Source organism: Diplotaxodon limnothrissa, linkage group LG11, assembly GCF_057381915.1.
Source record: "Diplotaxodon limnothrissa isolate DT_005_m linkage group LG11, D_limnothrissa_male_GT1.1, whole genome shotgun sequence".
In the NCBI taxonomy this organism is placed as follows: domain Eukaryota; kingdom Metazoa; phylum Chordata; class Actinopteri; order Cichliformes; family Cichlidae; genus Diplotaxodon; species Diplotaxodon limnothrissa.
This window is the reverse complement of record NC_140606.1, coordinates 22,875,367-22,899,372: the sequence shown is the minus strand read 5'-3', so window position 1 is coordinate 22,899,372 and position 24,006 is coordinate 22,875,367. Positions and strand designations below refer to the sequence as shown.

General features: G+C 39.2%; 1 protein-coding gene across 4 annotated transcripts; it reads right to left on the bottom strand.

Annotated features, from left to right (window-relative positions):
* Positions 1-1,464: 1,464 nt before the first annotated feature.
* On the bottom strand, positions 1,465-17,018 carry thrap3a (thyroid hormone receptor associated protein 3a). 4 transcript variants are annotated; one of them, XM_085366368.1, is made up of 11 exons: positions 16,895-17,018; positions 11,816-11,960; positions 8,448-9,359; positions 7,157-7,828; positions 6,885-7,057; positions 6,582-6,693; positions 6,215-6,299; positions 4,857-5,038; positions 4,559-4,748; positions 4,284-4,427; positions 1,465-2,868 (listed from the first exon to the last, which is right to left on the bottom strand). In XM_085366368.1, exons 2-11 carry the CDS (start codon positions 11,935-11,937, stop codon positions 2,629-2,631), a joined length of 2,832 nt encoding a protein of 943 aa, XP_085222494.1. In that variant the 5' UTR covers positions 11,938-11,960; positions 16,895-17,018; the 3' UTR covers positions 1,465-2,628. The 4 variants fall into 4 exon arrangements, with proteins under 4 accessions (XP_085222494.1, XP_085222496.1, XP_085222495.1 ...); XM_085366370.1 differs by having other exon boundaries at positions 8,448-9,353; XM_085366369.1 differs by lacking the exon at positions 16,895-17,018 and adding an exon at positions 12,047-12,104.
* Positions 17,019-24,006: the final 6,988 nt, after the last annotated feature.

Genomic DNA, 24,006 nt, shown 5'->3' with positions numbered 1-24,006 from the left:
CTAGTCATGCTAAATCAACAGCAAAAAGTAGGAGTGGGTCAGTCAAGAGAGAGAGAGAGAAAATAAGGCAGAAGAACAGGTAAGACAGGTTTCTAGTGAAAGAGTAACTCTGATAAGTGAGACTTATGAGAATGACAGCATAATTAATGTGCAGCAAGCAAAACATTTGCCTATGTAAGTTAGACTTTATGAGCCACACAAGTGCATTTTACTTCCAGTCAGCTGTACTGTCATTTGTACTGCCCCACCCAATAATCTCAGGCTTTCCCAGAAGTTGAACCAACTCAACTAAACCATAACCGTAAATGTGTTTGTAGTAATAATTTTGTAGTAATAATAACGTTTTTACCCCATAATGTTAAGTGGCAGGAGATTTACAGCAAACAAGGGTTACAGCCAAAATATACTGTGATTGCTTTTTATATAATGTAAGTTAGTTGCATTAACAATGACCCTTATCTTTTCCTTTAACTCAGTTAATAGGTCACTGGCTTTAGTCAACAGACAAGATGAGCTCCATTACTTCCTTAGTTTCCATTTTGAATGTTGCCAAACAAGTCAAGTTATCATTATTTCCAACTTTTAAGATTTCACTTAGACCAGTTACAATAGGGAGTATGAGATGCACACTATCCAAATGTTTAGGGAACGTTTTGGACGAATATCCCACTCTAGCCAAGCCTGGGAGGTATCTGATCGGTCACTATTTAGCAGTGTGACAAAGAGCTCCAATATGCAACCAAATAATACAAAAACACCATGAGCAATAGAAAGAAACTGGGCAGATGGAGTTAGGCTTTGTTTGTAAAGAATGTTGTATTAACCTAATCATTGAATGACAAATATCCAGAGTATTTAAAACATCCTTACTTTATATTTAGTGCCTTAATATTTTTTATTTCACTGTAGTGGTGAAAAATGAATCAATTAGTACAAACTGACAATTTTTACTTGGTGAATCCAGTCACTTTTGACTTCAACCTGCTCTGATACAGTGATTGGTTGATAGGTGTTTGGTTGAATGGGATGTGCACAGGCACACTGTAGCTTTAGGCTGGGTTGTTTATTCAACTCCCAGTGACTTACAGGGATTTGATTGCTTTGATTGAAGCAGGTGATTTTGGCCTTTAGTCAAAAAAAAAACAAAACCATGGGTTGTAACCAAATCGGCTCCACCCTGATACACTCTTACCAATATTATGAAAGTAAAGTGCAAAGTGTGGTTCACTCATAGCACACAAACATAATATTTTTAGGCCACACCGACATAGGTACTTCTTATTGAATCATGAGCCAGCCTAAGTATGTTTAAGAGCCCCATGGTGTGTGGACCCTGGGAGCACCATCATTTCCATACACAGAGGTAAATAAAGATAACCTAAAAGACTGTAAAGATTCTTTTTAATTAAAGACACATACAGACAAATGTCAAAGTAATCAGTGTTTCTTTAATTTACAGTCTCTAAGAAAACAAAAACAAAAACAGTGACCACAACTATTTAAAATATGCAATATTCCCTAAGAAGTCAACCTTAAAATTTTAATCTGTAGGCCTATAACATACGCAAGTAAGACCAGTGCACCCACAGCAAGGTATACTTGTACTTGCATAAATGAGCCTAGAAACAAATAACATTGATATGCACAGAATAAACATTCCTGTTCTGTTTTACAAACTTGGATAGACTCTATACTAAAATTTTTAACTACTTCTCTCATTGCGTTAACAGTTGCACACAGTTAGCATCACTGCTAAAATCTGTTTGGTTAAATAAAAGCTTGCAAACATAAAAATGACAATACAATCTATAGCAGTGAAAACAAATTCTCTGTTACAATCGAAGTCAGAATCCTGCGTGGCCAAGTACAAATACCAAAATTAAAGTCTTTGCAGAAAGAAAATCACTATCAATATTATACACTAAAGTGGTATCCAAAAACAAGCTAAAGCTACTATTCGGATAGTAAAATGTTTCACAAGCTTGTTAAAAGGCTTTTAGCTAGTGCTGTAAAATGGTTGTATGCTTTATAATGACAGACTGCAGGGCACAATCTATGACCCTGTGCAGTTTGGTCCCATTGTCAGATCAGTGTTATTTCTGCCAAATTGGCTGGACTGTGGTGTTTTATGTCATCACCAACAACATACTTATTGCTGAGACATAGCTCAGAAAAACATAACATATAGTCACTGTTTGCAAATTAAATTAGATTTTAATATATTTGCAGTACAATAATTTATCTTGTTGCCTAACTGATTTGATCAAAAATGTGCAGTTCTTTTTTGTGTTAATTCAAAATTGCAAGTTATTTTCTAACCATCCTAACCAAAAAAGTGTAAATATTAATATAATGCTGCGTGAAAGAGATTTTAATTTACCAAAATAAAGCAAAAGCATAAAACTTTAAACTTGACAAGAAACTGCATTTCACTCTTAAACAGCGCTTTTACTAGTCTTGATGTAGGAAATGGTTGTGTCAAGTCTGAAGAAATGAAAACAAAGTAATATGTTTCATAGGAATATCTTAAAACATTTAATCTGCATTTATTGATCCATTGGATAAAATCACTCAGTCAGATCTTGTGAGAACACAGAAGATACGATTTTCTGCAGATTCCTTTGCTACTCAGATGTTCTCTCCATCAACTTCTGCCCTTTTATGGTCCTGTTCTGTCTCTTCTCTCTGCATGCCACCTTGCTCGTCATTGACCTGGAATTTATCGAGGCCCCATTTTGGATAGATGATATTGGGACCTCCAGTGGCTTTGCGGATAAGGAACCTCGCTCTTCCGCGAGTTAAACTTCCCCTCCCTCGACCTCGATTGTCTGTCCACTTGGATTCTGACTCTTCATCTCTGTCATCGTGCTAAAAATGTGGGAGAATGTGAGAGACATATGTCAAGGCTCAAATTCAACACATTAAATGCTGAAGCTGAAAAACAATTTTTTGAAAAATCTATGTTAGCCCTATGATCAGCTAAATACCATTCAAAGGAGAGAGTAGTCAGTTTATTCACTAACCAGGCTGCTAGCTGTCGCTAGGTAAAATCAGCCACAAAGAGGGTGCTACACCAGAAATCTCCCTGTGACCCTTATGGTTACTAGCAGACTATAGCAATTTCTCATAGTTGCATTGAAGACTGAACATTCGTTACTACTTGCTGAGTGTTAGTGAAAAAGAGCAATGCAAACCTGAAGAACAAGAACAACTTTCCTTTTAAGGGTCAGATGTTTCTGGATTTTTGTTGCACTTTTAACAATTTCACTACTTCTCAGCTAGCAGTCGCTTTGTGGTTTGGCAAGCAAATTACAGGTCACCGTGGCAACTTCATAATATCAAATCAAATCACTTTTTATTCTCACATCACATGTGCAGGTACACTGGTACAGCACATGCGAGTGAAATTCTTGTGTGCAAGCTTCACAAGCAACAGAGGTGTGCAAAATGCAATACAATAACATAAGAACAATGCTAAAGCTGTTTGGTAGGGCACCATGCCTTCTTTGAAAGCACCTTTACTTTCATTGAGTGACTGCATGCAACCACTCACCAACTAGCTAGAGAAGATACATTTTCTTCCCTGGTGAGTTAAGGGGTTGACGACTCTGCTCTAGGCCTGCATGATTGGGTCGTTAGCAACTGATTTCACAATGACACCAGCAACCACTTGTTAACTTGTTGGGGAATGCACATTTTTCCACAGTGACCAGTGGTTGCCAGGAAGTTACTGGCAGGTCTATAACCCAGTGTAACTGAGGTATAAGTGGTTAAGCTGATGGATGGCTGAATGGACAGATTTTCACATTTTGAATTTGATGCCAACAATGTAGTAAAATCATGACAGGGACATGTTTACCACCATTTGCATCACCTCTTCTTTTAACAACCATTCTAAGCATTTGGCAGCTGCTTGATATATAATTCCAGCTGGTCAACAGTTTAGTCCTCCTTAGTCATATTCATGGCTTCATAATGCTCCACATGTCGGACGAATAGATGTGGAATGCAGCCAGGCCGCTTTAGCACCGGGACTCATTTACTGTGGAGCCATGCTGCTATTAATAAACAGAATGGTGCCTGGGTGGTACCATACATTGCTTCAAAACCTGTATGTATTGTTCAGCATTTTTTCAGACCCTCAGTTTTCACTAGATGTGCAGTTTAAATGTTTGGCAAATAATTATATGCTTCTATTGTTTACATTTAACACAGCCTCTAAATATTTTCAGAAATCAAGGTTGACAAAATAAGGAAAGAGATAAGGAATGAGAAAACCTTACCAAGTAATATTTTTTGCTCTTGGGAGTATATTCTGGGTTCCAGTCTTCACTTTTTTGGTGTACAACCATGCTTACAGGATTACTGTGTGAAATGTTACCCTGATAGTTCCCTTTGCTCCAGTTCCTTCCACGTATTCTTACTTGCTATAATTGGAGAAAAAGAAAAAAATGCTCAAAATATGCAATACATAGCGATACATAGCAAACTGTCTATGATGGGAATTTTACATTATATTGTAGATATTACAACAAATCAAGCTTTTTATTGGCCTTACAAATCCTCCATGTGGATGTCCACTTTCAGCTGAACCTGATGATTCCCTTTGGCCCAGTCGGTTTTTATTAAAGTCTCCATTTTTTGAATCAGGTTTCTCTTGGGGTAAACCTTCATCTTTGTTAGATTTGGAGGATGAGGAAGATGAGGATGAAGTGGAGCGAGAACGTTTCTTCTTCTTCTTGCTTTTCCTGCACAAGGATTATCATGCAAGCAAATTCTTTACATGCAGCTGTTTATAGTGCAAGATGATTATGTCATCATAATGGTAGATACAAGTACAGAACAATTGTGCATACTTTGATTTCTTGTGGTATTTATGGAAGTTTTCCACAGATCTCTCTCTGCTAGAATCTGGGGAATCTCCCGCATCTCTTCCCTGATCCTCGTTATAATATCTTTCATGGGTCGAATATTTTTTACGGCGTTCAATATCCAAGCGAAGGTCCATTGGGTCACCCTTGATTTTTTCCCCTCCATCCTGAGCAAAATTAAAACAGAACACAATGTCGTGGATAGACTTTGGATTAGCATGTGGAGGGCTGTCAGTCTTCTCTGAGCTAAGCGGATTTGTAAACTAAATAGTGAAGTGCAGGGAAAAAGGGCAAAAACCCAGGTGACAACCAGCTGGCATGAATAAAACCAAGCTATTTTTGAGGGAATTTTGAGTGCATTTAATAGGCCAAGCCAGTAGTTTTGCATGTTTTTAGTGTTTCCTAAACATCTACTTTTCCAAATCTTATGTTTTGATGATCAAATTTTACATGACTTCCTGGTCACAAAAGTCTTCATAATTTCTTTAGATAGGTGGTTCAGCACAGTTAACATGTAGCTAGCCTTATCCATCCAATCTATTCAACAGCAATAAAATATCCAGCAACAGATTCATATATTTAAATTCCTAAACTTCAGCAACATCACATACTCGTGTTTTTCAAAACACAAAGGTTTGTTAAACTTTCAGGCCATAACAAGTTGAAATCATGTCATATCTTATCATATAGTATCATGAACCAACACCAATGGATGGCAGGAAGAAATCAGAAATCGGGTTTGGAAAACATGTGGGAAAAATGCCGAAGTGTAAACATGGATAAAACATGCAAAACCACCAGTTTGGCTCTTTCACAACAGTGACAGACAAGGCATGTGATTGTTCATGCTAATTTCAGTTTACTCAGTACTTAGTATTTCCTCTGCATGTTTGAGAGCTGACCAGATGTATCCATGCGCATCAATAAAGAAATACTATGATGGTTTACTCAGAATGTTAAGCAAGTAAACGTAAGCACAGGCACATGAAGTGCCTGCTGTTGGTTATTTCCGTTCCTTATTTTTTTAAAAGAATACTTACGAAGACGATTGCTTAGAGTCCCTTGAACAGCTTTGGCACTGAGGCTTCCATTTTTGACCTTATTTGATTCATTAGCCTTGGTCAGGCTTGTGCCCACAATACAACCCATTCACCATGTGAGGCGATATAACAAACAGCAAAGTCAAAGTGCCTTATTTTGCATTTGCTTTTCTTAGACTTGAGCATCTCCCTTCAAGGAAAGCCATGGGCTTTCAGAGAGTGCAGTCTAAAGGCATGTGGCTTTCTCACTTGTTTGAAGTTGTCTTATTCCAATATACTTCATACGTCAAAATGTTCAGTCACCTTGTAAGTGCCATCCTCTGAGCTTTTCATCGCCTCAAAAAGTTGAGGGTGTTTCTTAAAAGCACTTGGTGAAACATCGATTCGCCTGCAAGAAAGAAATCAAGATGGGATAAAAGAAATGCAAGACACGTGCCATAACAAACAAACGGTCAGCAACACTGAACTGGAAAGACAACACGAAACAGAAAAAAAGAAAACTGCTGGGAAAGTAAAACTGACCTCCACCAAGCATGAGAACAAATAAGCCAAGATAGTCTGTAGATTATCAGGGAGGAAAGGTGAGAAAAAATACCTGAAAGCTGTTAAAAGAGGAGGTGAAGCCACAGCACACTGAAGGTGAGAGGGGTCACTCAATAGGCGACTCTACCTGTGTATCTCTGGACTTTTTCTTGGCTTCATCATTTCCTTCTCTGCAGCTTGTCTTTGGTACAAGGTGAATCGCTCATTTAGAGTCATGCCAGAAGATGGAAAGTGCTGAGCTGATTTGGTAACAAAGTAAGAAGCAAAAGCTATGGTTACGTCACATTTTATTCAAGAGGCCATTGTGAATAATAATGCTGAAAATCAGTCAAGACAAAATATTTGATTGTTCTATGAATTTTGCATCATAGAGGGTATCGAGGGTAATGATTTGCAATCGCTCGATATGGTTTAGACACAGAAGACTCACCTTTGATGTGGTGAACAATGGTGACAATGTGCTGAGCAAACAGCTCAGAGGGACTTCTTTGTAACTGTGCAGCCTTTACATGCTGGAAGATGGAGCGAAATTCCTGATCCTTTTTAGAGGACTGCACAAGGTCCTGAGACAACTGTCGCTCTTCAGCTAAAAGATCTGACGAACTGAAATGATAAGTTCTTTAGTCTCTTGAATTTCTTTTGAATGAATAATGACATAACATTAAAAAAAAAGAATTATTGAACCTATTGAACAAGGCTTACCTTATCAGGCTATCTCCAAGGAAATCCATTCTAACATTAAATTTTGCTTCCTGTTTTCTTGAGGACATGACAGGCGGGTCCTCTACTCTGACCTCAAACGTGTCTCTGTCAGAGTTCCTCCGCAATGGTGGTGTAGGAGATGGAATAGATAGAGATTCTGCCGTCTTCCTGGCTTTACAAATCAAGTCTGGGGACAGTTCTTTGAATTTTCCCGTTAACTCCCTTTTGGCAGCGGCAGTGGCTGCTGTTTTATCCTGCTTTCCACTGAGATAAAGCTCCTCTGCCGTGGCATCTTTGTCACTATTAGCAAACTTCTGCCATTTCGCAAAGCACTCTTCAAACTGTTCTCGGGCTGATGGAGCGACCTTGGTCTTTGGCTTATAGGACACTTCTCCATTATTCCAATTTTTTGGAAGTGATTTAAATTGAGGCTTAATGATCATCTCATCCTCTTCTTCCCCATCAGCAGACAGAAATGGTGAGGCTTTGAAAAAGCTGTTCAGAGACACTCCAGCATCATTATCCTCTTTGTATTTTCTTGATACAGAATCAGAGACAACTACAGAAGCTTTGCCATTTACTTTCTCTTGTTCCATTTCCATACAGTTTGCTTCTGCGTTCCTGGCATTTTCTGAAGCAGATTTAGCTTTAGCTTTAGCTTCCTCCCAAAACCTAAAGAAGGAAAAAGAGATAAAAAGCTCTGTCTAACTCGAAAACCTGATTGTGAGACAGCTGCAAAAATGAAAATAACAGTGAAATATAAGCATTTTTTATCAGGGAAGCACTTTAGTAATGAAAATAAAGAAGAAGAAGGATGTTGTTTTCACTTGGAAAACCTTTAGAATTCCTGTAAATGGATACAGTAGCTGAAGCTTGCAAAGTTTATAAAATGCAAATATGAAATGGTTGTGTAGTTTACCCAAAGTAAAGCTCAAATGAACCTGCTGTCCATTATTGGACTACCAAAAGTATATTTGTAATGGCTTCTGGTACATTTGCCTGATGTTGACTTTTTTTCATTGTTTATTGTCGCACCACTGTCTGCTCAGCTCTGATGCATACTCTGTTACATGTCCTGCACACACAGCCGAGCCAGGCTACTTATTTGTAATAGATTTCTAACTAATTTGTAACTATATTGCTGGAAAACCTAATCTATCCATTAATATGGAATCAAACCCAAAAATCCACAATCTGCATTATGTGAGGCTCCAAACAGAAGAACCAAACAACAATTTGTGTTTCAAGTTACTAAAAATTGTCATGAGTGTAAACATAAAACTGGTCTTACTTCCTGAATGCAATGGAGATTGCTGTTTTATCTCTATCCAGGTAGTCTTCTTTGGAGATGTCAAAGCTGGAAAGGATTTGATTTAGACCTTCATTTGAAGGTTTTTTAGCCGAGGATGAACCACACACCATCTGCCAGGTGGGGGTGCCATTGGGTGTGATGCCTGTGTTTTTAGTGGGGCTAGACTGGTTAGCCGTTTGGCTGCTCTGACCAACAGTAGCAGCAGAGCCTGCCAGCGGACTGTTTTTCTTTGGACTGCTGCTGTAGTTTGTCAGGCCTTTCCAGTTCCCCTCAGTTCTCCCACCGCCAGCACCTTCTATATCATCTCCTGCCAATAACTCAACACGCTCCCCTGACTCATCCTCTCCCTCTCCTCCCTTTTGAACGTCCTTGGAAGCCAGCTGCTCATCTTTCACATCTTTTGAGGTTTGGTTAGCGAGCAGGGAGGCCGGCCTGCATTTAGGAGAGGAGGAGTGTGATGAGGCAGAAGAATGCTGCGAGTGTCTGGATAAAGGAGAACAGGATTTGTCGGACTGGTGAGATTGACCATGAGGGGAGGTCCCACAGTGTTTCTGAGAGCGTCCTTGTGAATGGTTTTGATGTTGTTTCTGTTGCCAATGCTGTTGCTGTTGTTGTTTCTGATGATTTTGTTGCTGTTTTTGAGGATGCTGCCTGAAATTCTTCCAGTTCTGATGATAGTTGTTGTTATTGTAGCCACGTCCACCTCGTTGGTAGCGTCCACGTGGGAAGTAGCCCCGTCCTCGACCCCTGAAGTTATATGGCCTACGGAAGCCGCGGTGATAGCCCCGGAAGTCCCGGTTGTTCTGGTAACCTCGCGGATATTTCTTCTCCCGGTTATAGGATGGAGAATAAGATCTTGATCTTGACCTTGACCGAGACCGAGATCTAGAGCTGTGAATGAATAAAGAAGACAACGAAAACATTACGTTTATTTCTACAGAGTTTGATATAGATACATTTTCTCAATAATGTATTGCCTCCAAAATAGAAACAGTAGATCTTATGTGAAACAACACTACCAGAAACTATAAACCACCTACAATTAACAGTTTAGAGCTGAGACAGACAGATGCTTGGTTAATATAAAAGGGAAAAAGGTGGAGCATATTTGCTTTGGCTCAATGACATACAAAACTAGGAGTACTTGGATGATTGCTTACAACTGTTTAAAAAAAACAACGTTTATTGCTGGTCTGAAAAATTGAAATGACATATCTATTCATAACTATTCAAATTCTAGGGAAGTTTACAGAAGAAAAACACACAGCTCCTATTATTCAGGATCATTTTGAAAATAATAACAATCCTTAATATTTTGAAACAAATGTTTTGAAAATAATCCTTAAATTCTGTGACGATGTATAACACTTGAATATATGTTATTATGATAACACATGGAGAACACATGTTGCGGAGCATACTGCAAGGTCAGATTAGACCACAGGGTGGCGCTGCTGCACTTCCAATAAAAAGCCTTCCACAGCGTGCTAGCCTTGACTTTTTACCAGGGCTTCAGATTATAACAGTCTGTTCTTCAGTTTTCTCAAATCAGCAATTTAATCAGAACACCATGCTTTTAAAAGTACATTTCAACACTGTGTCCACAGCTGTCCACTGTCATATTTGAGAGTATAACTGTTTCAGACTTCAAAGTAGTAGTGCAAAGTATCTACTGCTACTTGTATTTAACTGCATCTTCAGCAGCTTTTATAAAGGATGCATTTCTCACCACCACCCTCCTAAAATGTTAAGAGTATGAAGTGATTTACAAATAATTTAAAATCTAAAAAATGCTGCAGAGCAAAAGTCTAGATTAATGAATTAAAGCTGTGCCAAAGTACATGCAAACATAATACTAAACTAGATAAATGAACTTAAATTTAAAAAAAAAAAGAAATAAGAGAAGCATGTAACTCACCTAGTGTGCTTTCTCATTGGAATACAGAGGCAGTGCAATGAGCAGCACTGCACAGTGCGAGCTACAAATACTGCATCTCCTCTGCCCAGCTCTGGTGGAACAGGGAGTCACATGGACCATATAAGGGTGGGAAATCTACTACTGCCTGAATTCTTTGACTCTATGCCTGCCAGTTAAAAGGGCTTTTCAGCACGTTTGGAGAGGATTAATGACAGAATATTGTGTCACACATGGCAAATCTGTTCCACCAAATTGTTGTGGATATTATTTTCTTTCAGCTTCCTGCTATGACTTGTCAGTGAGTAAAAAATCGGCCAAGCGAGAGCTCAGACCATGTACTTCTGTAAACTGTGGCTCTAATTACTAAGTGTGTTATAGCAAGATCAGGTAATGTTGGAAAGAAAGAGTTTAAGCTTCGCACTGGCAACATTTGACAACATGTTTCCACCCAGCACACTGTCAAACCTGCACCTTTAAATGCTCTTTAACCTGACAACTGTTTCTTGTTCTAACATGCTGCCCATGTAAAACATGCAGGAAATTAACTATTTATTTGTGCGTGCGTGCGTGCGTGCGTGCGTGCGTGCGTGTGTGTGTGTGTGTGCGCGCAGAGGGTGGGCGGGGATATGCTTTTTTCTGTTTTTGTATTTACATTTTTGTTGTTTTCAAACTTGTACAAAGGTGTGCATTCACACTTTTCCAGTCCTGTTTTGCCTTCCCACAAAGCCATTTGCACACGTGCAAGGTAGCTTCAGGAAGAGTAGACCATTAAATTCCTTCCATAACTCTTATTTATGCTAATTTTAATACAAGCTGTAACACTGCCAGGAAATGAGCTAGCCTGTCATTTTATTGCCATCCGGGCGTCACTCTACCAGTAGCGGCAAAGGCATCAGACTGAAGCCTTACTGTTTCTTACGAAAGCACATCAAAGTCAGCAGAAAACCCTTCAGTCAAAGCTTCACGAAATAAAAGCACATCAACAAAATGCCTTTCAAAATACTGTGAAATGTGGTACAAAACATTCCCATATGCCACTGTGCAATATTATATTAGACTACCTTAACTAAATTCACTAACCGGGAGCTGAACTCTCAAATATTAATTTCCTGTGGATACAGAGCCTGACTCAAGAGTTTGGGTAGGACTCAAAGGCTCTAATATGCTCCACCAGCTCTGTCTATTCATGTGAAAACCAAACTCTTTAAATCCTACAGATGGCAATCAAAGATACACAAAAATACACAGTGTGTTTCCAGTCAGCCACAATAAGATTTGCTACACAAAACAGATGAAAATGGATCTCAAGAATGAGTTTTTAAATTTTACTTTAACAACACAGATCTGGCAACTAGGGTGGAACTTTAGCAATCAAGGCAAATGCATGTTATCCGCTAACAAGCTGTTGCAAACGGAAGATCGCTCGTACCTATAGCGGTGCTTCCTGGACCGAGACCTGGAGCGACTCCTGGAGCGGGAGGTGGAACGGGATCTTGACCTGGACCTCGAGCGGCTCCGAGATCTCGAGGCTGATTTTGTGGATCTGGACATCACTGCACTCAGCCTACCTCTAGCTGTGACACAAAAATGTTTTACAGTCAAGTTAGGATTGCTGAATATGTATACGGTGCGCCTGTTTAAAAAAGAATTATGACATCACCTGTTCATTTGCAGGAACAATTGGATGAACAATAAAAGAAAGGATAAACAAATTTCAGGAAAGCTGGGTCAAAAATCCCTTAAATGAAAATGTCCAACAGAGATAAACCTTCCAAAATGAGCTTCAAAAACAGTCTTAAAGAAAAAGCTGCATGAAGAAAAACAACAGCTGTGAAAAAGGAAGAGGCCAATCTGTAATAGTGTAAGGTTTAAACAGAAGGAGTTTTATTTATCTCACTCATCATTTGCATAGAGGGCTGTCTTCTATCAGTCACCTGACTAGTTTTTTTTTCAGCTAACCAAAAATATTATAAAACAATTATTCAGAAATAATAATATAATGATAATATAATATTATTATGATAAATAATAATATAATATACAGTTATTAGTATGATAGATTGTTTTTCAATTTCCTTATCACAGAAGACCTGCAGAGCAACATAAAATAACTTAAAACTGGTGACAGAAATGTTGTGTCTCAGTTGACTGTGCAGAAGAAAAAGTTGCCAGTTTTTTAATAAGGCAAAATAATCGAGAAGACAAACCACCAAATTCAGTACTATTTGTACTCCTTTGGGTGTTTGACACTAACATACCTCTAAATATACCTACATATAACATATATATATATATATATATATATATATATATATATATATATATATATATATATATATATATATATATATATATATATATATATATAGGGAGAGAGAGATATGTTGTATATGTTGACCAGACTCACTGAGTGTATGACATATGAGAATCTGAATCAGAGAGACTTTATTAATCCCAGAGGGAAATTGAGTTGTCATAGCAGCAAATATACAACAAACATCAAGCACTCATATAAAATGAGTGTAGAAACAGAGATATTCATAAATATTAAGATAAATAGATAAATATAAATATAGGTATAAATATACATATACATATAAAATATAGAAATATAGAGACATTTATATATTAAGATGTGCTAGAGATGCTGCGTACAAGGGCTTATTTTGAGGAAGTCATAAAAGCCGTGCTAACCATGTTAAATGCAAAAGCTGCTACTTGCATTTTTACACCACAGCATCGTATGTAATCAAGTGTAAATCTATTCACATAAAATGCATGGTAACACAAGCCTCGTTTAGTGGTTTTTTTTGTTTTTCCCCTTTTCATAACTTATTAAGAGCTTTCGTTACTGTTACACTTGCCCCTTGCCCGATCCTTTGTTAAATATTTAACCTACACCATGCCCAGCTAAAACCAGTTGATTTCCTCTGCAGCTACATAGAAATTTGCTTGTGGTTAATGCTCTGCTGTGAATCCGACACCACAGAGATGTTCTCACTGGATGTTCTCACTACATGGTCTGCACACACCGACCTCAATGTACATTAAACTTCAAAGGATGACTCTTCTGAAATCAGGGCTATGCTTGCAAACTTCCCGAATTGCACTTTCATAGTGAGAGGAGGAGTTTAGTAAGAGTCTAGTTTATTCCCTTCCAAGGCCCACAGGGCAATATCTGTGCCATATGATCCACAGAGTACAGTAAAAGCTAGGGATCAAATAATTGATCTTTCATTATGAGAATCATCTTCAGAGATTTAGGAAGGAGGAAATTGCAAGCTACACATGGCATGGATTACAAAAGCACCGAATGCTATCACATGGTAGTCCCAGCGTGCATCCCCACTACTATTTTGGAGAGTATCGAAATAGATCCAATCCCTCCCACCCCCACCCAACTCTTTCACGTGCTCTATGAACTTCCCACTTCCCTCATTTCTGGCAGCTTGTTTTTTGGCTTTCAGACAATAATTTCCTGAACGTCCAACCTAAATAAAGAGTTAACGCTGAGTTTAGCCTAATGTACACATTTCAGCAAAGGCAGACAGATGTGGTTCTTTGCAGCATCTGGTGGCTAAACAGTAAAATCAATTACTTTTTCATATTAGCTTTTGAATGAGTTTCAGCAGAAACTATGCACAAAAGATCTCTACAAAGCTGTGGTTACTCATTGCATTAAGACTGCATTATTAACACACCACAACCTCATTTCAGCATCACGTATGCATAAAATTAGATGTGTGACCATAACATTGTTTTTCCCTGTAGCTGGTAGAATAAGACAACGAGATCTGTTTTGATAGCGTCACCCTGAAAGTTCAATTGATAACCAGCTGCAGCTGTCTGTGCTCCACAATGTGTGGTCGACAGTCTAATCACTGAGATTGCACCCTCTTGGAAAGGCAGGAGGCAGTAGGCCTTTAATCACTAACTACTAGATTTCTGAACACCATTACTCTTACTGACACACATGCATGCAAATCCACACAAATGTTATTACCAGTATGTTTTTGTCTGCTTCCTCATCCATATCCTAATAATGAATCTATCTATTTGACATAGCCACTACATTTGTGTCAACAACTTAGATTATTTTCATTATTTGTTTGCTCATAAGCAAATTCAAGGTTAAGGTCTAACCTGAGTCTTACTGGTTTCAATCCAGAGTTTTGAAGGGGGTTTTCATAGCAAGGTTTCTGTAACAAACACAACAGGAACAGCATGCAAAACTAGAAAAGCAGGTCTGCAGTCCAACTGCTAGAGAAGCAATGATGGTGAAGCGCGTGTAGAACGATGTGCTAAATAGACGTGCTCGAAAAACATTAAAATGTCTGTTTAACACTGTCTGGTATTCATGTGGATACACACACACACAAACACACATGCTATTAAGGCTCCCCTTGGAGCAGTGAATGACAGCTGTGTAATCCTCATCAGCTGTTTATTTCATATAACAGCAAAAGTAGCTCTGATAAACAATGGTACAGCAACATGATACATAGCTCAAAGCATATGAGAAGAAACGCTCACTCATCTGCCCTATCATTAAGACTACCATGCCACAGTGGCAGCTGGAATCACATTTGCTATCTATATATGCCCCCAAGACACTCTTCTCTCTATTTCTGAAAAAGCCACAGCAACTGTCACTGGTACAGTGTTTGGTTATTGACGTGTGGCAGTCCCTCTTAGTATTCCCTCCAGGCGCTTCACAGAGCAGTTGATAGATAACAAAGTCACTGGCAGCACAATTTAAGTTTGGGATTAATAGTTGCGCTTTCTTAGGAGGTTAATATCTTAAAAAAAAAGAGAAAGACTGTTTCTCTAACAGTTGTCTGACATTTGTTTGTCATTAAGGAGCTACTGTTGCTGCTCGAAAGACAAATGCGATTTCCTGCAGCATTATTCTCTAGTAATGATCAACAACGATAGATCAGGACGCTGTTCGACTTGGCACTGAGCTTTACCACAAGCAGCTTCAGCTAGCTTTCTGCAAAGCACTAAACACACGTCACACGAGGGGGAAATTTTGTTTTAAAGTATTTTTTTCGTGCAGTTATACTGTCATGACAACAATCGGTAGTTTAGAGACTAACAAATGCCACTGAATAGCGTTTTTGGCACATATACTCCTGCCTGTAAAAAAATGGCAGACGGCAGAGTGTCACAGTGGCATCCTTACAATCACATGCTTGCAGTTGTCTGTCATCACCACAGTAATGGACCTCTCCCGCATACAAGGGGGAGCTCATCAGCAAAAGGTCCTCTCTACTTTGGTAAGTTGGGACCAGCCTGGAAAATCATGAGTTATACATTTACCTTATATTTCCAAAATACACTCAGCTGTTGTTTATGTTCTTGTGGGCTGGAATCTCCATACAAACCCAGCGGCACTGCGTTTGTTTTTGTTGTTAATTAAGTGGTAGAATGTTTTCATTTCTAATTTATTTGAGCAAAGGTTATTACAGCAATCTGTAAAAAGTAGTAGTTTCTATGCTCATTAAATACAACATAAAAGAAGCCACCACAGTGATGGCAATCACAGAGATAGAGTTCACACAATATCGAAAAGGAAACTAAATTATTTGTTATGTCATGTTATTCCCGGACAGCATATTTGGACACGGCACACCTTTGTGTTGTCAGTGTCTGTGTGTGTATGTGTGCTTTGTTTGCTAAGAAGGCTCAACCTCATAGAGGATGCCACAGTACAGCAGGATACAGGCTTGGTAGTATTTTCAAACCTTTTTTTTTTTTGCCTCTGTGGTCCATAGAAATAGATTCAAGCTGGATCTCAAACCCCAAACAGACAACTACAGACGCAGTTCTTTCTGCTATATATGACTTGGCAGGCTTGATTCCAGTTTGGAGCTGTTTACTGTAGGTGGAGGGACAGCTTAGAGAAACGTGTAATCACAAAAGTCATTCTTTCATTGGGCTAACCACCAAAGACAACAGTCAGTCATCTGGTGAAATTAAATGGCTCACTTTACTTTAAGTCCCCATTAAATCTATGGTGGTCTGAGGACGCACGTTGGGAACCTAAAAAAGGCTTCAGGGCTCTAACAGTGACAACCACTATATGCATCTTCAGATCATTTAGTGACAGGGGTGAGAGGCATATCCTCAACGAGACAGTCAATGCATTTCTGTGGCCTAGAAAACATTCATATACGCAGAAAAATTGGTCATTTAAACCAAGAGAAAGACAATACATCGTGATAAGGAATAGACTTCTGATGTTTTATTTGCTTAATTAATATTTACAGCCTTGTTTGAAATGGCGGTTTATTCGCCGAGAAGGAACTTCACTTCGCGGCAAAGAAATTCATAGTTTTTTTCTTTTTTTGTTGCGACAGATGATTCATGTGCTGCTCAACTTCCCCTTCACTTACTGTATTGTATCGTATTACACTTCACTGCCTCTGAAAATTATAATATTTCTATTACCTCTATTCGCTCTTCAAAAAACTGTTGCTAAAAAATAGGAAAGACTAAGACTTACCGGGTCGGCGTTATATTTCAGTGTTGTCGCGTCACATTCAGGAACCCTGGTAAAATATAGTAGAAATGAGTGCAGGCTTTTACTCCTTGGCGAACTCGTCTCTTCTATTGTACCCGACGGTGTGTATGTGTGTATGAGTGTGTGTGTGTGTGTGTGTGTGTGTCTGCGGTGTTTAGAGGGAGGGTGTGTGACAGCTCCGTGCTGCTCAGAGGTTCATATTTCCTTCCGCCTTCTCGCCACGATTTGTCAAAACACCTTCGCTACCTTGCAGTGAATGAGATTGGAGTTCTGTAGTCAGTGGGTTAGGATTAGGCTAATATGTCTGCTGTCCTTTTAATACGATCGTTTTTGTCACTAAAGCCTAATCCACGACTACAATTCACTGCGCTAAGCTTGTGTTCCTACACGGAGTTGTCCCTGCTGCAGCTTCTGTCTTACACAGTGGTGCTTTGTGCAGTTTATTATAACTCCACTGTGCAGGTCTTATATTTGACCGGGGGGGGCTTCATTTAGGGACTTATCACTCGTTTTGAACGCTAACCAGCTAGTTAACAGCATGAGTACTGAAATCTGTTTTCTACTGCTTGTATTTTCAAGCGAGCCTGAACAGGTAATACTATGAAGTGATGTGTGCTGCCTGTGTCTTTATCATTCCGGTACCGTATAATTCTCCGCTAATATCAGTCTGGTTTTAAAAAACTCCTTTAAAAAAAGTTGCCCTTTTCGCAGCAATAACTGATGATTTAAAAGATGGATGTGGTGGATCATAAAGTCGACCACTTGGATACATATTCCAACTTTAGCTGTCTTTTGTAGAGCGCCTCAAGTGGACACTGTAGGAATAGCAGGCTTTGGCCTTATCTTTCAGCTCTCGTGGTTGGCGCATAGTTTAAGCACTGAATGTTAGGTGCATGGCCAGTTTGACTGACAAGTGGATGCGGAAGCAGGCACCTGTAGCTAATTTTGGTCATGAAACTAGCCCTTGATTGTGGTTGTGGTGCTCTTCAGAGCATTTTGAATGCAATTCCAGGGCAAATAAAATGGGATTCTTCGCGGTTAATCGCACTAACTACACACACAAGGGTCAGTGCTCGAGCTTTTGTAAGAAAAACTTTGAATTATATTTTTATGCTACTTAGCACTAAACCGCAAACATTTGCACCTGTGTTGCACTCTTAGAATCTATTGATGCACTTTGCTATACACGTTTGCTACCATCAGCTGATATGATGCTCAATTAAGTGTCCACTTATGTTTAAAAATAAAGTCTCCTGTCCTTTCCAGATAATTCAAAAGCAATTGAGCGACTGAAGATTAAAATTTTGTATGTGAAACACACATAAGGTCCATTTCACTCCATATTTGATGAACTTGTTCAGTAAATTGAACCAGTAATTCCTGCAAATGCATTTGTAGTTGGCATAAAGCAACCACTGAAGAAACTAAGGGTGAGCCAACAATAAAAATAAAAGTGTGACGTATTATTTTCAGGGGACAAATTCAGTATTACTAAATAACCTGGCTTGTAATCGATTATTGTGAAATCAGCCCGGCTGTGAGAAATGCTGTTTTGAGTCAGCCCAACATAGTGAGTTTCATAACAACGGAGGAAAAAAAGGAGGACTGGCATTGGAAACAAAGTCTAATGGATTGCAGTTGTATGTATGACTAAGTCACTGGGAACAGAGGATCCATTCAGCTCCCTGAATGTTAATGAGATTCAGGTCATCTGTGCAATATTAAATAGAAGAAGTGTTTCTGACTTTATTGATATTAATTTAAAATAAAGACAATCTATGGTTTAAATATAAAATTAATGGTATGACTGATATGATATGTAGGACTGGATCTCTCAGGTTTTCCTTTTTAACCACTGATGATTTCCGACATCCACAAGCATTTATGTTTCATTTTTCCCATTAGCATTATAAAATATATACTAATATTAACACTTTTAAAATCTTACAATAACCTCTTTATCTATAACATTTTGCTTTTGATGTTATTTCTTGAATCTTTAGCACATAATGTAATATGCTGTATAGTACTAACTGTCAGCTGTTTTAAGGGAGTATCTTGGATGCATTTATTTATTTTTTATTACAGACTAATTATTCACACAACCCATCAATTCTGAGCTGAGGAGCATTCAAAAAGTCAAATAAAATAAAAGTCTAATTTCAACAGGTCATCGATAGCACACACTGCCTGTTTGAAGACCTGCTTCCGTACCAGTAATTGTGTGAATGCCTCACAGCATTCACACAATTGAGATCCTGTTTCTCTTTATTCTTTATCTTTTATTATTCTATTTGCTCCGTTTCTTTGCCGCTTAACTACTCCCTCAGTTTTCAGTCGATTTTCACCGTTCAAACTTTCAAACTGCTATTTCTGCTTTCGACTGCTATATCTTTTGGTGATGGTAACTTTTATACTTTTTGAGATATTCAGCTTTTTATGCCATTTTTTGGCCCATTTTGCTGACAGGGACCACATTATCAGAGTGATCACTAGTTTTGCTTGCCAGGCTGAGCCATGTTTTAGCTCAGTGATATGAGCACCCGTTCTCAGACCAGGAGGCCCGGGTTTGAATCCCGCTTATGGCATCATTTTTTTTCAGTTAACACTTCAACTGTTTAAACTCTTTTCCACAAAAATTTCAGCTTTTTCACCTCTTTTTAGCAAAATTTTCAGTTTTTCACTACTTTTCAGCACAAATTCCAGCTTCTTGAGTTGTTTTTAGCACAAACTTCAGCTTCTTTTCCTCTTTTCAGCAGAAAGTCTGCTGAGTCACCTCTTTTCAGTACAATTTTAAGCTTTTTCACCTCTTCTTAGCACAATTTTCAGTTTTTCACTACTTTTGAGCACAAATTTCAGCTTCTTGAGCTGTTTTTAGCACAAACTTCAGCTTCTTTTCCTCTTTTCAGCAGAAAGTCTGCTGAGTCACCTCTTTTCAGTACAATTTTAAGCTTTTTCACCTCTTCTTAGCACAATTTTCATCCTCTTCTGTTCTTATCAGCACAATCTTCAGCCTTTTCACCTCTTTCCAGCACAATTTAGCTTCTACTGCACAGTGCACGTTTTTTTTCTCTCATCATATCTTTGTTTGAGATTCTAATTGGTTTGGCGCAGTGGCGTGAGATCTGGTAGCAAGGGTTTGAGTACTACATGTGACAGATGCTGCACATCTTCCCTGCTTAGATGTAATCTGCTTTCTTGACACTCTTCAGTGTAGTCTTTCAAATAAAGCAGTTTTCAGCAGAGTTCAGCTTCTACACAGTGTTTTCAACAGATAGCTCTCCTTCTGCTGTTTTCAGATTCCGCTACACAGCATTCACACTGCATTTTCGCAGGAAATGCAGCATTTTCTAGTTTTATTTTATTTTATTTTATATTATTATTAGTCCTTTATTTATCCAGGTAAAAAATCTCATTGAGTTTAAAAATCTAATTTCCAAGAGAGGCTTGGCATCATGGCAACAAAATCAAAATACATGTACTACATAAGCATACAACACTTAAAACAAATACAATATCCTGTGCAGATGTCGAAGAAGTATATCTTTCATACTCATCTGATCTATCCAGGTTAGCTATTTAATAGGAATTCATGAGAAGGTGTATTTGCAATGGAAATTCTTTCAACCATTAATGCGCCACTGTGTGCACATATTGCCTTGCACATCCTGCTCATTTGACTGATTCAAAATACGACTACCAGGAAAATAACACAGCAGAATAGTTGTGGTAGGTCGAGTAAAGTTGGGATCATTAAACATCAGTGTGACTGGATGATGCGAGCAAGATAATACAGGAAGTGGTGTGTTTGCTTGTTTTTGGTTGGTGATGTAAAAGTGACTACTGAGTTTGTCAAAGCCCAGTGCTTATCTTGCAGATAAGACTATCTGTATTTATCTAAAAAAGCTAAGCAAATGACTCAGAGGAGCTAACATTTGTTCAGCAGTGTGTACTCAAAAAAGATGTGCACGTATTTGTTAGAAAGTATTTTCCTGTTTTCCAAACATAATATCGGGACTTATTTACACCCAAACTTAGGACAGTTATCCTGCCGTTTAGAATAGAATATAATTCAACTTTATTGTCATTGCACATGTCACAAGTACAAGGCAACGAAATGCAGTTTGCATCCATCCAGAAGGGCTTTAGCCATGATATAGATATATTACAGAAATGGGTCTGTTATACGTATGAGGGTGCAAAAATGGGTTTACTATGGGTATGTTATAATGTACATGGTATGAAGGTATGTTATGAATATGCTATAAGTATGTACAGGCTGTAGTGGGTATACAAGCTATGTACAGGCTATGAACAGAACAGGATATAAATATGAAACTATACAGGAATATGGAAGTTATAAACAGTTGTAAACAGTTGTAGAATTATAATTATTGTATTGTACAGGATGATTGTTTATACAGAAGTGCAGTTAAGATAAGTGAAATATGTGGCTACTTTCTACAGAGGCTATATAAAGTGCTAGTGGTTGTGGGTGTGTGTATGTTCAGTCCATTATTTTAACGTGGGTCAGATGTCGGCAGAGTTCAGGAGTCTGACAGCTGTGGGGAAGAAGCTGTTCCGGTACCTGGTGGTCTTAGTCCGGAGGCTCCTGTAGCGCCTCCCAGAGGGCAGGAGGGTGAAGAGTCCATGTGATGGGTGACTAGGGTCTTTGATGATTTTCCCAGCACTTTTCAGACAACGCTTCCTGTAGATGTCAATTATGGCTGGAAGTGGTGCTCCAGCGATGCGCTAGGTAGTTTTCACGACCCTCTGCAACGCCTTCCAGTCCGAGACAGAGCAGTTCCCGTACCAGACTGTTATACAGTTGGTCAGGATGCTCTCGATGGTGCAGCAATACAAGTTCACCAGGATGTCTGAGGACAGGTGGTTCTTCTTCAGAGTCCTCTGGAAGAAGAGGTGCTGGTGAGCCTTCTTGACCAGCTTGGAGCAGTTGGTCGTCCAGATGAGATCCTCGGAGATGTGGACTCCCAGGAACTTGAAGCTGCTCACACGCTCCACAGCCGTCCCTTTAATGTAGATGGGTGGATGTGGGTCAGCATTCCTCCTGTAGTCCACGATGAGCTCCTTGGTCTTCTCTGTGTTGAGCAGCAAGTTGTTTACGTCGCACCACTCAGCCAGACGATCCACCTCCTCCCTGTAGGCGGCCTCATCGTTGTCATTGATGAGGCCAATCACCGTGGTGTCATCTGCAAACTTAATGATGGTGTTGGAACCATCGGTAGGTCTGCAGTCGTGGGTGAAGAGGGAGGAGAAGAAAGGGCTCATCACACAGCCTTGTGGTACACCGGTGTTCATTGTGATTGTAGATGAGCAGTGGTTATCGACATGTTGGGGCCGGTTGGTTATCAGTCTCTGGGGAAAACTACACATTTTCCTAATTGCAACAGCGAGATCGAAATTAACATATCACTTAACAGCAAATTACACTTTTTATTATACAATAATTTTTGGAAGTTAACTGCTGCACAATTAAAATATTCAGTATGAAATGGTGTCATGGGTATTTCTGCAGTTGGAAAAAGCAACGCACCAACATTCATGATTTAGTATGAACAAGAGATTTGTTTGACTTTGTAGCCAGCAGTATTCATCAGAAACTTTACACAGATGTTTCCCCAAGGATGAAATCATATTTACTTTGGTGGTCTTCTTACTTTTCCTCTAGCACCATAATCAAGATTGCATTTGTGGCTTTGAGTGACAGGATTTCGAGGAACCATTTCGACAACCACTGGAAGGCCTGCCATGAACTATGGACCAAATATTTCCACTTCCACATGCATTTCCGTGAATATAACCAACTGAAAAAACCTCCCAGCTAACCTAAAGCAGGAAACAATATGTTAAAATATGTAAATAAGTACATAGATAATAACCATGAAAATGTATTCCCTGACAGCGTATAACATCGACAACCCGCTGAGATGGCCTTCCTTTAGCACCTACTCAGTGTGCCCTGTGGCCCCTTCTCATCCATCTCTCTCAGCAGCTCTGCATCATATCACCACTGTCCAGACACCAGGCAGGTTATTTTGGGCAATCCCTCTGACACCACCTTCTCGCTCTGCGCCTGGATAAAAGCATTCATACTCCTCCCACTTTAAATCCTTCCCACCTGTTGGAGCTGTCCGTCTCCTTGCTGACATGCCTGAACACATAGAGCTTTAACATTACTCCTAATAACTGCACTTAAAATCCCCCGGAGGTGTACTGTGAACGCTTGCGAAGTCATATGTTACACACAGATGGCACATGTAAAATGACCTGATCTCTCTGTCTATTTGAGCTGCGCTGGAGTGTGTTTGTTTTTTAAAAATACACCAGCTGTTCCACAGTTCAAATATTAATGGGATATAGCATAGATATTTCTTTTTCAAGGTAAATCATGGCGATCGTGGCTCAAGAGTTGGGAGTTTGCCTTGTAATCGGAAGGTTGCTGGTTCGAGCCCCAGCTTGGACAGTCTCGGTCGTTGTGTCCTTGGGCAAGACACTTCCCCCGTTGCCTACTGGTGGTGGTCAGAGGGCCCGGTGGCGCCAGTGTCCGGCAGCCTCGCCTCTGTCAGTGCGCCCCAGGGTGGCTGTGGCTACAATGTAGCTTGCCATCACCAGTGTGTGAATGGGTGGATGACTGGATATGTAAAGCGCTTTGGGGTCCTTAGGGACTAGTAAAGCGCTATATAAATACAGGCCATTTACCATTTTACCATTTAAGGTCTTTAAATCTAACAAAGTAGTTCCAGGTAAACAAATATATTGCCAAGGGACAAAAAAACTGTTAGATGATTCCTTGCTGGCCTTTTTGCATAACGGTATTTTGATATGACCCATCTGGTTGTGGTTACTTCTTGTAAAGAGCCAAACTCCTCTAATAATTCTCTTTCTGGCTGAATCACCACCTAATTCATCTTTAGGGCACCGTGGTAGCAATTTCGTTAAAATAAAGCCTCAATTGTTCGAAAGAGAAAAAAAAACTATTTTGGTCTTTCGCAATACCCATATTCAAATAACCAAATCGTTTACTCCCTGTGCTGATTAAAAACAATTGCAGCTTGTGAAAAGTCAGAAAAAGT

Excerpts from the sequence above, each read along its gene's own strand:
- thrap3a (XM_085366368.1), bottom strand. The coding sequence starts at position 11,937 with ATGTCCAGATCCACAAAATCAGCCTCGAGATCTCGGAGCCGCTCGAGG. Across the intron at positions 6,300-6,581 it reads AAAAGTCCAGAGATACACAG|GCGAATCGATGTTTCACCAA; the intron begins GTAGAGTCGCCT and ends TCTTTCTTGCAG. Across the intron at positions 5,039-6,214 it reads CAGAGGATGGCACTTACAAG|GATGGAGGGGAAAAAATCAA; the intron begins GTGACTGAACAT and ends AATTTTGCTCAG.